This window comes from Suricata suricatta, chromosome 4 (genome assembly GCF_006229205.1).
Source record: "Suricata suricatta isolate VVHF042 chromosome 4, meerkat_22Aug2017_6uvM2_HiC, whole genome shotgun sequence".
Taxonomy (NCBI): domain Eukaryota; kingdom Metazoa; phylum Chordata; class Mammalia; order Carnivora; family Herpestidae; genus Suricata; species Suricata suricatta.
Window position 1 is genome coordinate 1,152,135 of NC_043703.1, and position 15,389 is coordinate 1,167,523.

A 15,389-nucleotide genomic window follows, 5' to 3' on the forward strand; every position below is an offset into this window, starting at 1 on the left:
TGAACAGCATGCGCACCAATGTGCTCTTTATTCCTGAGGGCGGGCGCGGGGTCCCCCACGGCCGGGATGCCCTGCTGGGGGGGCTCCTCGGAGCGGAGGGCCTTGCTGACCGCCCTCTTCGGACCCTCAGCCGCCGCCTCCGCTACCGGAACGTGTGCCCTGTTGGGAGAGAGAGTCTGAGAAATTCCAGGCTCCCTGCTCATCCCCACACACTGCGGTCCGGATCCTCCCGCGCTGACCCACGGGCACCGGACCGGAGAGGCGCAAGGCCAGCCCCCCGCGCCCCCCGTCTGTGGGCAGCAGTCACGGGTGCTGTGGGGGCTGAAGGAGCAGCGGGAAGGGAGTCCCGGGTGGGGAGAGCGGGCTCCCAGGGGGGGGTCTCGGCCTGCAGGTGTGCAGAGGACGGCAGCCGAGACAGAGCCCGGAGAGGCCAGGGCGAACCTGGAGGTCTGGAGGTGTTGTTTGGAGGAGGGACGGGGGGGCGGGGGGGTAAGAGGTCTGAGTTTGGGTGAGGCTGGCAGTGAGCGTGGGGGTGGGGAGCCCCGGCCCTGATGCAGAGAGGGGAGGAGCCACAGGGAGGGGGTCACAGAGGCAGGGAGGGGCAGGCCACATCCTTTAATGCCTCATTGCCACCACCTTCTGCCTCCAAACCCAGTGGGGGCTCCCCTGAACTCCGCTGGGCCGGGCTGGGGGTGTCCCCTCCCCTCTGGGCAGCCCCCTGTGACCCAGTCCTGTGACATCTGGCTCAGAAAGGTCAAGGACGGTCCCTCCCATGCATGCACGCACTGCTGGGGCCCGAGCCCTCGAGCCGGGGGAGCGCCCGCTGCCCCTCCCCCAGACAGGCACCCGGCCAGCGGAGCTCCCGCAGGTGGGGGGGCCCGGCCTTAGATACTGGGGTCCCAGGGGACGCTCCTGTCTCAGGACAGGACTCTCGGTCCCGGGACCTGGGGGGTTGGCAAAGTCTCCCTGACATCTGTCTAAGGCAGCAGAAAGCGGCTGGATGTGGGTACCGGCGGGGAAGTTGGCAGCAGGCGGGGCGCTCACCCCCTTCCTGCCCCCACTGCCCTGGGTGTCCCGCTGGGGGAGGTGCAGACCAACTGCGGGACCTGTGATCTCGCCCACAGCTGGCTCTGGCCCCGCAGAGGCAGCGTGGCCCCTGGCTGTGCTTGGTGACCAGTCACACATGCGAGGTCTTGAGTGGCCTGTGGCTCCACCCTGGTGGGCATTTAAACAGAGGACAGGACAGCAGGCCGGCAGGAGGGTGGTGGGGGGCTGGGAGGGGCCGCCGACAGGAAGGCGCGGGCCTGAAGCGTCCCGGCAGGCTGGAGCCGCGGGCCACCTAACCTCCCCTGGCACACGGGTGCCTTGAGGCCGGGTCGGTGTCCACACGCTCAGTCCCCAGAACCGGGAGCAGTGCGGTTCGACACGGACTGACTCACGTGCCAGGCCGCAGCCTGTGCACGAGTCCCTGGACGTCCTCGTCAACCCTGGACGGACATTCGGGTGTGCCATGTCCCCAGACCGGGGGGTCTCAGGGTGTGGGGACAGCTGTGTGGCAGGAGGAATGCAGGGGGTGCGGGATGAACCATCTAGTGACTACGGAGTCTCCCTGGGAGATGCCAGGAGGTCCAGAGAGGACTGGCCTGGAGAAGAGGCTCAGAAGTGTTCTGGAAAGTTCTGGGGAGAAGCATGGGGCCGGGACAGAGGCCACCGGGGGAAATTCGTGGGCCAACTTCAGCAGTCAGGAAGCGTCTGAGAGGGTGGGGGCGGGGGGAGGTCAGGGCGCCCACCGGTGCAGGACTCCTGGGCGGGAGGCTGCCCGCAGGGAGGCTTGGGGACCTGCTGGGCCTGGTCCCGCGGCGTGTGATGGGGCCTCACAGGTCCCAGGGACGGCTGAGGAGGGAGGGGACACCCACACGTGCCCCAGGACGCGTGGGATTTGGACTCGATGGGCCAGGAGTCCCACGCTGACAACACAGAAGCCCGTGTGGGGTCCCTGCCGGTCTGCCCGTCACCTGGCCCTGCGGAGAGCCGTCCCCTGGAGCGGACGTGCGCCCCTCTCCACGGCGGGGGGCACCCCAGCACAAGGACCCACTTATCTGTTACTCCACTTACCTGAAGCTTTTCCACTGTTTTGGAGGATTTTGTCCACAATTGATATTTTTTTATATTGATCAGTTTTTAATTTCTTTCCTGTGAAGAAAAAAGCAGCAAAATGATCAAAATTCGGTCAAGCCGCAAGTCATAGTTCCAAATGCCTCCCAGCTTCAGAACGCTGTCAGCTCTGGGGAAACCAGCGCCAGGCCAGGCCTGCGGGGGCCCCGGGCGGTCACGGACTCGGCCCTGCTGCCATCTCCTCACGCTGCCGCGCCGGCCCGTGTCCTTCAGATGCTTCCGGTCACTGGGATGATGTCCTTGATCTGGACGCAGACTGAATGACAGCGCACCCCCCATCCCGGAACCCGCCCTTGCCCCATACCGTGGGGGCGTCCCCAAGGTCCAGGGGTGCGGCCTTCGCCGTGGCTGGGCCCACCCTCCAAGTGTGGCAAGACCGCCGTCCTGAAGTTTTCCCCAAACTCCATTTGCGCGCAGCCAGGAACACGCAAGAGAACCTTGAAGGTGGGCGCCCTCTCCCTCCGCCCTCCCTGCTTCCCGCTCCTCCCCCCTCCCCAGCCTCTCAGACAACTTCCGAACTGCTGAAGTTGGGCCACGAATTTAAAAGAACTTAAAAGGTAAGTTATAAGGCATTTTGAACTGACAAAAATAAAAACACAGCATACTGAAATGTGTAGGATGGGATTAAAGTGGAATTAAAAGGAGCTAACCGTTCCCAACAGAAAGGAAGAAAAGTTTTGAATCTACGACCTAAGTATTCACGTTAACAAGTCATTAAAAAAAGGAGAGGAAAACCTCAAAATATGCAGAGAAAAGAAAAGAAAATAATAAAAGAAAAAATCACTATGATAAAAAAATAGAAAAGCAACATGAGAAAATGAAACAGAAAGCCCAGTTCTTTGAGCAGATCAATAAAATTGATAAGCTATGAATCAGACCACCAGGGACTTAAGGAAAGGTACAGATTACTGATACCAAGAGTGAGAGAGCGGACTGCACTGCAGATCCTGCCGACGGGAGAGGGGCGCTGAGACACTGCTACGGCCAACGGCCAACGCTGCTATTTACTTGAAAGGGGCACATCCCTCTATGGAGACACGAACCACCAACGCTCACTGGAGAAGATACGGATACACCAAACAGCCCTTCATCTACGGAAGAAATAAAACGTGTGCGTAAAAACCTTTTTGCACAAAGTAAAGGCCCTACTGTCTTCGTTGGAAACTCCTAGTGGACATTTCTGTGGAAGTCATAGTCATCCCATACCGACAGATCTAGAAAACCGAAGGAAAGGGAACACTTCCCGATGCACTCTGGGTGGGCCATTAGTCTTCCAACCAAAACTAGACAAAAGCGTCAGAGAAGAAAAAACTACAGGCCAACAGCATTCATGAACTTAGGTGCAAAAATTCTTACCTAAGTTCTGGAGAATTGAATCCAAAAGATACACAAAGGACATCGCCTCCCGGCCGCATCTCAGAAATACGGGTCTGGTCCAACGCTCGGCAATCAGACACGTCAGTCCCCACATGAACGGGATAAACAAGAACCAACCAACAACGGGATAAACAAGAACCAACCAACAACGGGATAAACAAGAACCAACCAACAGCTCATTTCAGGAGCTCGGGGGCTGGGAAGCGGGCTCCCCAGGCTGGATGCTGATCGGTGCTGGTTTTAGTAACCCAAGCTTCGTCGGAACGCAGCTGCACTGACTCTTACGGGTGGATTCTGGTCGCTTCTACGCAGAGTGAAGTCGTCGCAACAAGGGCCTTATTGCTCTCAAAGAGTAAAATATTTGCTGACTTTTTACAAGAAAAGGTCTCTATTTTGCAATAGATACGCCTATTTATGAAAGACTGTCGTTTCTGACCACTCGTACTTAACCTTCAGCATTGTCCTGGAACCGGTGGGATAAGGCAAGAAAAATGAATAAAAGGGGCATGTATTGGAAAGAAAAAAAAATCCATTCACAGATGATATGATTCAGCAAGTCGTAAAGTCCCAAAGTATCTACCGGGAAGCTTCTAGAATGGAAGAGTGAGTTGAGCAAGAGGGGGAGGGCACAGAGTCTTTGCAAAACAATCACGTTTCTATATACCAGAAATGAACAACTGGATGTCCAAATTTAAAAAGCAGTATCACTTCAATTACACCAAGAATTATGAAATACTTATGGATAAATCTAAGAAAACCTATGCAAGGCCTTTTTGCCGCATACTACGAAACTCCGCGCGAGAAGTCAGGGGCCTCCTCGGAGTGCGAGACCGAGTATGGTTAGGAAGCCGGTGCCCGCCAGACTGACGGACCCGCAGCAATGCCGACCAAAGTCCCAACACTATGTTCCGCAGAAATTAACAAGCTGTTTTTAAAATGGATATGCAAAGACAGAGAGACCGGAATAACCAAGTTGATTTTGAAAATCAGAGCAAAGCCGGAGGACTCACTACCTGATTTCAAATCTTGGTATCAACATACTGTGGCCAAGACAATGTGATGCCTGAAAAAGAGCAAACGTAAGTCAACGGAACGAGAGACAATCCAGAAACAGCCCCCTCACCAACGATCCATTAACTGCCAACATGCGCGCAGGCATGCAGAGAGCTTTTGCAACAAAGGGGCTGGAACTGGACATCACGCAGGCAAGAGAGCAAACCAAACCGAAAGAATCCTATCTTGTACCATATACACAATTAACTCAAAATGGATCATAGCTCTAAATGTAAAGTCTACAATTTTAAAACTCCTAGGAGAGAACACAGAAAATGTTTGTGACTAAATTAGGCAAAGATTTCTTATATTTGACACCAAAAATGAAATTTGATAAATTGGATTTGACCAAAATTAAGAACTTCTGATCTTGGAAAGACACTGGCATGCAAATGAAAAGCAAACCACAGACCGGAGGCAATCTTTCCAATCAATCACACATGTGACAAAGACTTGCATCCGGAATATATAAACGCATCTCAAAACTCAACAGTAGGAAAATCAACTCGGGAAAATGGGCAAAATACTTAAACACTCGACCAAAGAAGACACTCAGATGGCAAATAAACACATGAAAACATGCTCAGCGTCATCAGTCATTAGGGAACTGCAGATTACGGCTACAGTAAGATCACTGCGCACCTGTCAGGGCGGCTCAAAAAGAAGAAAATCGAGGGTTGAGGAGGGCAGCTCCCACTCTGCTTATGGAATGTCACTTCTGTTGACAGTTTCTTACAAAGTAAAACCTAGCTGCCAGACGTCTACACTTTCCCTCAACTAAAGGCACATTTATATTGACCCCAAACCTCGATGCAAACGTGTCCAGCGGCTTTATTTGTAATTCCCAAACCCCTCCGCCGGTGAAGGAGACAGCCCACAGAGGCTAGGGTGAGGAGAAACGAGCAATGGTGGGCAAACATGCAGGAGTCTCGAATGTGCTGCTAGCTGAGGAAACCACATTCAGAGGTCTGCATGGTCTTTGTAGTACAGGGCATCTGGACAGGGGGGAAGTCACGGGAACGGGCCACGGGTCAGCACGGGAGGGCTGGAGGGGTGGAAGGAGGATGGCGTTTTCGGGTGGGGACCTCTTCCGAGTGTCGTCTGTGGTGACGGTTACGTGACTCTGTACACAGGATGAGCCCTGACATCACGCTGTATCCTACGAAAACCCAGGACCCCTAGTGCTAACCCCTAGCACTTATGGGTCAAGACCCGTCCCAGCTCTCACCTTTGTCCCACTAACCCCACAGCTGGAGGCGCTGTGACCCTGGCTTACAGATGCTGAACTGTGGCTCAGAGGACACAGCCAGGAAGAAGCGGAGCCTGGGTCTGGCAGGCTCTCCCTCTCCGCCCGGAATCTTTCCACTGCCCCATGTCCGTCCCCAGGCCTCTTCAGCCGAGAAGGATGTCGGGACGGTTAGCTGGCTTTCCACTGGCGGATGACGGCTGCCATGGGGTTGAGGTCAAGCAGAGAATGACCCCACCCCAGGGAAGGACGTATCACAGGAGCAGCCCCCCTATGGCCTTGGCGGGAGAGGAGTGCCCCCGCCCAGGAAGTGGAGCCCGGCAGGTTCCAAGAGGTGCCCTGCGGTGGCGGCCAGAATTTCACATGAGAGATTCATTCCTTGGGCCCACTCCAACCCCCCTTGCCTCACTATCCCCAGGTGTGGCTCAGGAGGGCGATGTGGTGGCGTCTATACCTCCGTGTCTCCGGGGCGCTCGGCGCAGCCCTGAGCAAGGCGTCCTCAACGCGTGGGGTGCCCGCGGAGCAGAGCACGGCCGCTCGCTGGTGGCCAGAGACAAAGAAGAGGGCTGCTCTCTAGGGCCGTTTCCCTACGAATCGCGAGCGCCTTCTCACCCCGTGTATGAGACCATGGCAGGTCTGGAGGTTGAGGACGAAGCACAAGCCAAGGTCCCGTTTGTGCTGGGTGAGGTCAGCGTGAGGGGAAGGGAGTGTCCGCAATCTGACCGTCCCAGAGCCCTGTGTTATCCCTGTGGAAGGGAGAAGGTTCTAGAGAGATCTGCCCAGGAAGGCTGGGGGGGGGGGCCCTCCCCCGAGGCACCCCGGGAGGCAGGAAGTGCGGGCTGCTGGCTTCTGAGATGGAAATCGCTTCCTGCAGGGACACCTGAAAGGTAAAATCACCCCCATTGTTCTTCCTGGCAGCCATCCTCAGGCAGGTGGGATCTGACAGAGCGGAGCAGAGACGCGGGGCCACCAGCAGAGCCAGGAAAAGCAAGAGCTTGTCACAGAGCTGGTCTTCACTGCCCTGGGCCGCTGGGAGCTCCGGCCCCCATTCCCCAGCGCCCTTGAGCGGGGTGTGAACCTCCAAGGCGAGATCCTCAGGTCCCCGGCCTCCGGGCTGACATGGACCGCTGTGAGGTCCCTCGGGTGATGGTCTGCACTCCGAGGGCGAGGACATCACCGTCACCACACGGTTATCACGGCCACGGAGAGGCAGTCACCCTTCATGCTCACACACCACTGACGACCACGCGTGCACGATTCTCCTGTGCCAGGGGCCAGCCCCAGGGCGACCGAGGGCTGCCTCCCGCTGCCTGTCCAGGAGGGGCCCCCAGGCCGGGGAGCGTCACAGGCAGGTAGTGGGGCTCTGGGCTTTGTGGCCCTTTCCGTGGCCGCACGTGGAGGACTGGGGGTAAGTGCAGGGGGAGTGGACAGAGGCCTCGACTGGAGAACGTCTGCAGGACAGCCATGGGGTCCTGTGGTCCCTCCCGAGGAAGGACAGAGGTCACGGCTTTTCAAGTCAGGAGACCATCTTAGACACTAGGCTTTCCTTCCCTCAGGGGACGCCTTTTTCCATCCTGTACCAGCAGCGTCCTTGTGAATCTCCGCCGCCACTGCCGCCACCCAGACACGTGCCACGCGACCCACACGGTGGGCTGGGAGCCGTGTCCCGTCCGCCAGCTCCGTGGGTGGCTCTCGTGGCTTCCGGCTTTCGGCAGCTACCCTGGGCCAGCGCGCCGCCTTCCAGAACGTGCCCGCTGGGGGCCCTGCCTGCGCCGCTCTGGGCTCGGGGGGTGGGGAGTGTCCTGGAAGGGGCAAGGGTCGTGGCAGCCAGACCCGGAGTCCCCCTGGAGGAGGCGTCCTCGGGGCGATGGCGGTTCTCTCAGGGTCATGAAGTCTGCTCTCCAGGACGAGGCTGGGGCGACAGCGGCTTCCCCCCGCTGGTCACGGCTGCCACCGCAGCGGGCTCCGCACACACCTCCCTGCTCCTGCGAAGCTTCCGATGCGCTTGCGACAGCGTGGACCGCCCGCAGGTCACCGTCCTCGGCCTCCTCAGCGCCTGCGCCCTGCATGGCAGCCACGGTCCGTGGGGCCATGTCTCCTACCATGAAGCACCCGAGTTCGCGCTGATGCTGTCGTCACTGGCCACCACCTGCCGGCTGAAGGGCCTCACGGTCTCCCGCCCAGAACAACATAGCGCAGGGGACAAACACACTCGGCCCGAGAGTCACCACGAGGCCCTCGGTCTGCAGCTCAGCGGCAGCCTGGCAGCACTGAACACGGGTCCCTCCGGCCCCCTGGCGGCAGTCGGGACATCACTGTCCCCGCCAGACCGCCGCCCACCCCCGGGAACACAAGGGCAGTGCTCCGGGCCACCGATTCCTCAGGAACAACCTCCTGGACGCCGCCGCCACCCACAGGCCCCACGGTGGCTGCCCTTCGCTGGTCGCCGCCGGACGGAGAACAGCACAGCAAACCAGACAAGGCTCCTCTGAGCCTTGCACTATTTCTTAGTGAAAACGAGACAGAGAGTGTTCATTTCCTTTTTACCGCAGTCCACGCTCGGCGGGACGGCCGGGTCTGTGTCCAGGCCCCCCAAGAAGGCGTCCGCTGCCAGGCGATGTCACGGCGCCGTGGAAACGGGGCTGCTGCCGCAGCTGTGACCAGTCTAGAGGCAGGCGATGCCACAGAGGCGGGGGGAGGCTGCTACAGGCCGGCGAGGCCCAGAGACCACTGAGAGCTGGGGAGCGTGGAAGCGACTCCTCACGGCCTCGAAGGAGCTGCCTGCCACGCCGGCACCTGGGACTTGCATCCCCAGGACGCAGAGACAAGGGGTCTCAAGAACACAGGAAACCAGCACAGAGGAGGAAGGCCCCTGGGGCGCCCTGGGGGCCTGGCAGACGGTGGGGGGCCGCCTGTGCCCGTGGCCTTCACGCGCACACAGCTTCCCAATGGCACGACCCGGCCCTTTGGGGCTCGGGGACCAGGCGCCTCATCAGCAGCGGGCCTACGTCTGTTTCTGGCTCTTACAGATGTCGCTGCTGCCGGGACGCGGACTTCCTGTCCCCACCCGGCGCCCCTGCGCTGTGAAAGCCAAAGGCCTGAGGGAGGCCGGTTCCTGGGGGGAGGCGCCTCTGGCCGAGGCATGGACTCCCTTGAAGGAGACAGGTTCTCTCCAGACATGCTCCCGTCCCGTCCTGTCCCTGCCACGCCCATCTTTGTCCTTTGCCATCCGAGAGCTCAGAGAGATTTCCTTCTCCATCTTTCTCCCCGTTCCCTGGTCGGTGCCTCCCCGGCCCGCCTCCCCGGCGGGTCCCAGAGCCCCTAGCGGCACACGGAGCTCTATCCAACTGCCTTTCAGTGGCTGGTGGAGGCGTTAGAACAGGACGGAATTTTGCCCGTTCTGGGTTTAATGAATCAGCGTCTCCTCCACACACTCCCACACAGCGTCTTGGCCAGTCTTTTGTTCAACCAACCCCAAGGTTCCAGGATCCCCTTCAGCTGCGGCAGTTTGTTCATCCAGAGCCCAGGGACACCTGCCGTGTACAAAGTGCTGGGCGACAGGAGGACACAGCACCCCCTCGGGAGCACGCAGGGACTCGTGGGCCAGTGGGGGGCAGGGAACAGAGGGGGTGGCCATGCTCTCCACGAGACCAGCGCCCCGGCTCCTCCGCACGTCACTCCCTTAGTCTGTGGGGCCAGGTGCGATTGGGAGCTGCCTTCTTATCTCTGGTTAGCTTTTTCCAAGCAGTAGAAGGTCCGTCGGAGGCTGTGGCAGGAGGTGGGAGGAAGGGCCTGGGGGCCTCCCGGGCACCGTTCCTCAACCCCTCCCCCTGGAGGGAGGCTTCGGACTTCAGGAGAGGTCTCTTCACTGACAGGGCGAACACAAGATCCGTGTACACAGTGTGTACTTCCATCGAGGCAGCTTATTTATTTAAAGATGAAGAAAGCAGGTAAACTGAAATACCAAGAAAGCCAACAGTAGTGATCCTTGTATCAGAGAAAAGTAAACTCCAGGCACGAAAACATTAAACGTGACAAAGAAAGGTCCTTTTTAATACTGAAAGCCAGAATCATAATGAAGAGATAATGCTCATAGACATCCTTGCACCGCATCTCATAAGAATCACGCTTATAAAGCAAAAACTACAGGAAGTGCGCATATATGTACACAAAACACATTTATAGTTGGGGAATTTACACCCCCTTCTAGGAAAAGATTAGGGGAGAAGATAAGAGGTGAGCAGAGAGGGGCCCAAACCACATCGTCAGTAGGCAGGTACTGCAAGTCCCCGTCCCGTGGCGGCAGAGCGCTCACGGGAACTAGTGAATACGTCAGCTTGCCAAGAAAACGCAAGCCCACTACACAGCAGCACTACTGAAAATGCTTCCCGACCACAGTATGATCAAACAAAGAGAAAAGGTCCTACTACCTGGAAATCGGAAACACTTTATTAGTCAACTTTTGGGTACAAAAGGAAGTGTGCACTATAATTTGTAGAGGTTCTAGAAGATAATGACAATGAAAACATGATCCATGAGAATCTATGGGGCACATTACAGAGCAGAGCACCAACCACATTTGGGTAAAATGAAGTAAGTGAGCTACTCAGCCCGAAGACAGGCAAAAGGCAACAACGTTCACTACAAAAAAAGCCAAAAGAAAGAAATACTGATGACAAAGGCAGAGGTAAATCAGGTGTAGAGCGGAAACTCAGTGCAGTTCGGTAATACGTCAATACCTTAGATCTTGGGAAAAACTTAATACATTAGGCAAAAGAGCTGGTTTGTCTGGTAAGGAAGAGCAAGAAAGAGCATGTATTTGTAAGATAAGAAATGACAAAGGGGAAACAAATGGTATTTCTAAGATGAGGTAGCTGGAGACCTCCTTGCAAATACGTTGAGAACACAGAAGAAAAGGATGATTTCCTAAAAATATAGATTGCTAAAGCTGACTCCATTTGATTAAGAAAGATTAAATGAATCCCATTCCCTGGAAGAAACAGAGAAGGTTACTGAGTAATTACTCAGGGAAAACCAACCGGAATGAAATGGTTTCAGAGGGCATTTCTACAAATCTGAAAAGACCAGATGGTTTCAATGCTCTTTAAATTTTCAAAGAGGTTCAAAAAGGAAGAAAAAAATTTAAATTCTTTGTTATGAAGCATGTATTACATTGACATTTCAATCCCATAAAAAGTACCCAAAAAACCCCAACAACAACTACAGACTAATACCGCCTGCAAACTGTATTTGGGTGCAAAAATACTAGATAAAACATTGACCAGAAGGATCCAAAATAATGACCATGACCAAGTAAGATTTGTTCTAGGAATGCAAGGTTGGTTTAATACTGGAAAACCCATGAATACATCATTCACCACATTAATAGATGTAAAGAAAAAACTTGAGCATTGCCAAAGATAATGGAAAAGACTGTGACAAAACACTAAAAAGTTGATGGATGCCTTCTTTACACATTAAAATATATAAACCTTTGTCCAAAAGCCAGAATCTTACTTATTGGCCAAACACACGGGGTGCTTCTGCTAAGACTGTGAACAGGACACTGACACCCCCTAACTCCGCTACTTCCAACCACTTCCAGCCGTTATTCTAGAAACATCAGCCCGTGCAATCAGACAAGAGAAACCAATGAGATGCATAAACATTGGTAAAGAGGAAGAAATTCTATTTGTATGCGATAATGCAGTTTGTTCGGAAAACGCGAAAACATCGATGTTAAAGTGGATGGAAGCCAGAGAAGAGTGGAAGAGGGCAGCGGGATCGAGCTCAGCCTGAACACATCAACAGCACTCATCTACGCAAAGGAAACCCGTGGCGTGCGCAGGGCAGAGATGCTCTCATTCGTGCCGGCGGCGAGGCAGACGGCCTCCCCAGCCCCGAGCCTCCCTGGCACACAGGCAGGGGGCAGTCACTGAGTCAGTTACCTTACTGGAGACTGTCCTTACCGCCAGAAGAGAACTGTGATTCACTGTAACCCTCAGGACCGCTGAGTTGGTAACTCTCGTCAGTACTGGGTTCTTTGATGATAATAAACATGGAAAAAACAGGTAGACACTGTTTTGATTACACACTTATGAACATTTCGGCCATGTTTTATTGTCAAATGTTAAGTTGAATGCTAGTATCATTTTCAAGTTTTATTTAAAAATATGTCTTGGGGGCACCTGGGCGGTTCCGTTGGTTAAGTGTCCAACTTCGGCTCCAGATACCATCTCTCTGTTCGTAGGTTCGAGCCTGTGTTGGGCTCTGCACGGAGAGTGAGGAGCCTGCTAGGGGTTCTTTCTCTCTTTCTCTCTCTCTGCCCTCCATGACGTGTGCCTTTTCTCTTTCACAAAATAAATAAACGTTAAAAAAACAATGTGTTCTGGAACGTCATCCTGCAAGTTTCGAGTCAGACATCATGTGACTATAAAGACTATGGATTCACTCGTTTGCTGACGTTTCCTGGTTCTGAGAATTTGCGTGTGCACCAATATGTAAGCTCACGGGCAGCAGGCCGTTGCTCAGGGCACCGTGCGAGACACGTGGACCGACGGCGGGCACGAGGTGCTGCAGTTCACCCGCACAGGGGGGCGCGCCGCGGCTGGAACCAGGCCCCGGCTCCCCCCAGGGTGTTCACGGGCTCCCAGCCGGCCGTGGGGGGACACGGCGGAGCCTGGAGGTTCACGGTGGGCGCCCTCATCTAACAAGGGAGGGGACGTGAGTGCACGTGTATCTCCTCATGTGTGCGCCAGGGAACACGGGACTCCTGGGGCCGGCCCACTGGGCATGCGCGTGGCAGGCCACAAGCGGTTTCTGGGGCACCTTTTCCTATCGTGACGACTTCTAAAAGCACGGTAACGCTCACATATTCACATATGAGCATCTAAAGCCAACAGCGGGAGGAGACCGAAGAGAGACGCAGACGGCAGCAGTGCGGCGGACTTTCCGGAGGCAAGATGTGCCCCGGGGACCCCACGCGCGATGGAGACAGAGAACTCACGGGCCCTGCTCTCTGCGGGCAGACCTGACTTTCCCGGGGGAGGTGGGGGGGCAATTCCAAGCAAGACTAAGCAAGTGCTCCGATTATTGTGGAAAACGGGAGCCAGATTCTTAACACAGTTACAAAGGAGTGGGACAGGGGCCCGGAGGTCACACCCACTTCAAGTCGTGGTTTTCTGCAGAGAAAGAGGGAGGGAGACAGTTTGATATAGGTGTGCGCGCACATGCCTCTGTCTGTGTGTGTGCACACATCTGTGAGTGCTTGGGTGCGCACACGTGTGTATCTGTGTCTGTACATCTGCATGTACACACATCTCTGTGTGCGTGTCTGTGCATGACTGTGTGCACGTGTCTATGTGCAGTCTCTGCATGTACACACACATGTGCACGTCTGCATGTGCACACACGTGTCTGCATGTGCACTTGTATCTCTACACATTGCACACGTATCTGTGTGCATACTCTGCATGTGCACACGTGTCTGTGCTCATGCAAGTGTCTGTGTATATCTGCACATATGTCTGTGTGCACACTTTGCATGTACACATGCATGCACATGTCTGCGTGTGCACACACACATATCTGTGAGCACGTCTCTGCACATGCACGTGTGTGTGTGCGCCTTTCTCCGTGTGTGTCATGTACTTCCGGCCCTGCCTGGAGGGGAGAGAGGCAATGCTGTTCTGCTCAAGTCTGCCTGACACCGGCTTCTTTGTTTCTGAGTTCCACGGTTTGGTGAGAAAGCATCAGACCCCAGGGTAGGGCAAGGCGAGGCCAAGCGGCCCAGAACACCTCACGGTGCCAGACGGTGCGGAGGCACTCAGAAGGAGGGGGGTGAGGCAACAAGGCCACAGGGACACACGAGGGGCCCCTGAGGCAAATCTGGGGTAAGTGAATGAATAAATAAGGGGCAAGCTCTTCCTCAGGGCAAAGCCCCCAACAAAGACACACAGAAAAGTGGTAGAAACAGAAAGCTGCCATTTCACAAGGTCCTCCTGGAGGGCCCACAAGCCTCCGCAGGCCAGGCTCCCGCGGGCCACAGGCGCCCCGTTCTTCTGCGTCATCTCCAGGGTGAGGAGAAGATCTGCCGCCCCACGGGGACAGCTGCTCAGCCCCGGAGCCTTGGCACACTGGAGTTCATTCCAGCAACCTTGGCTGTTGGAGGGACACGTTCCCTCACTCTGGGGGGCTGGCCTGGGTGGGGGGATACTGGCTCTCCCGCCCGACCCTTGACCCTCAGGGAGGGGCAGGGACCAGCTGACGTTTGGGGAGGGGCGGGCAGTGTGGTCCTTCCTCCGCACTGTTGGCCACCCACCTGCCGGGACCTTCCTGCCACCTCTGCTTTTCCAGGTCAGACCCACGGGCAGGGGTGCTGGGCGGGCGGTTCCTGGGCGACACGGGACGTCTGCCCAACGGCAGTAAGGCAGCCTCAGCCTCTCTCCAGCCGCGCTTCCGTCCTCCATGATGGGGACGGGGTCCCTCTCCTCCCCACCGCCTTCTCCGTGAGGCAGGGGCGTTACTGGGTTGCATTTACCATTATTCAAAGTTTTGTCGTCGCTGCCAACAAAGAATTGTGAATTATCTGAGAGTCCTTGGTAACTCTGAGCGCCACCAACTTGAAAATCTTCATCCACGCCGGCATCTTCGATGAAGACCATGGAAAACATTGGGAAACGATTTTTTGATTACACACATGTGCACACTTGAGTCCACACTGCATTTTATGGAATGCTAACAGAGTTGTCAAGTTCTACCGAAAACGTGCCTCGGAAAGTTAATGTGTCCTCTGACCGCCGTGAACCCAGCAGTCTGGGCCCCCGCGGACGGTTCCTGGGACTCGCATCTGGACGCGCAATTTCAAGAAGGTGCCGACTTCCCTCTCGGCCGCCGAATGCGGCTCACGCCCCGCGTGTGGGTTCTGCTCCCCGCTCTCCCCTTAGCAAGTGCCCCCCACAGATTCGTCCTGGTTCTCAGCCTGGGCGCTGTGCTCAGGGAAGGCGAGGTCTTCGTCCTGCTCACCAGTGGCGCGGCCTCGGGCAGCCTCCTTGCACGTTAGTTCTAGCCCGGGGGGAAAGGGGTCCGTGTCCCTGCCCGCACTCTCCGGGGAGCTGCAGGTTCCTGTCTCCGTGCCCCCCCCCGTTCCCGCAGGGGCTCACCCCCTCTGTGCTTGCAGTGCACCCCGACACCCCCAAAGAGGGGCTCGTCTGCCGGCCTCGGCTGGGCCCTCGGTCTCCACGAGGTCACAGAAACGGTTCTGGACGGCCGTTCCTCCCACGCCGCCCTTCGCTTTGGCCCCAGCAGCAGCAGCTGGGGCGTGTCTTCAAAGCCACAGACCTCCAGGAAGACACGCAGTTACAGGTTTAAACAACGTGCACTTACTTCTATCCTTGAACAGCTGTGTCGATAATGCTGATGTGCTTTGATTTCCAGCCGGTGACGATCTCTTTGGATCCAACATCTCTTGGACTAGAATTTCATCTTGGGAAAAGCACACGAGGCCACGTTAGAGCCAGCGGAGCAGGACCTTCAGCTC

The 15,389-nt window shown here is 56.1% G+C and overlaps 1 protein-coding gene across 4 annotated transcripts in view; it reads right to left on the reverse strand.

Moving 5' to 3' along the window:
- Positions 1-15,389, reverse strand: part of SPACA7 (sperm acrosome associated 7) — a 20,984-nt gene continuing 5,595 nt past the window's right edge. Inside the window, exons 3-8 of one of the 4 annotated variants that reach the window (XM_029936425.1) lie at positions 15,236-15,334; positions 14,391-14,498; positions 14,172-14,261; positions 11,821-11,892; positions 2,116-2,193; positions 1-159 (exon numbers count right to left, since the gene is read on the reverse strand). In XM_029936425.1, coding sequence (XP_029792285.1) covers positions 143-159; positions 2,116-2,193; positions 11,821-11,892; positions 14,172-14,261; positions 14,391-14,498; positions 15,236-15,334 — 464 coding nt within the window. In that variant the 3' untranslated portion in view covers positions 1-142. Of the gene's footprint in view, positions 160-2,115; positions 2,194-11,820; positions 11,893-13,814; positions 14,012-14,171; positions 14,262-14,390; positions 14,499-15,235; positions 15,335-15,389 lie in introns of those variants that run through there. The other 3 variants (XM_029936426.1, XM_029936427.1, XM_029936429.1) reach the window with 3 other exon arrangements.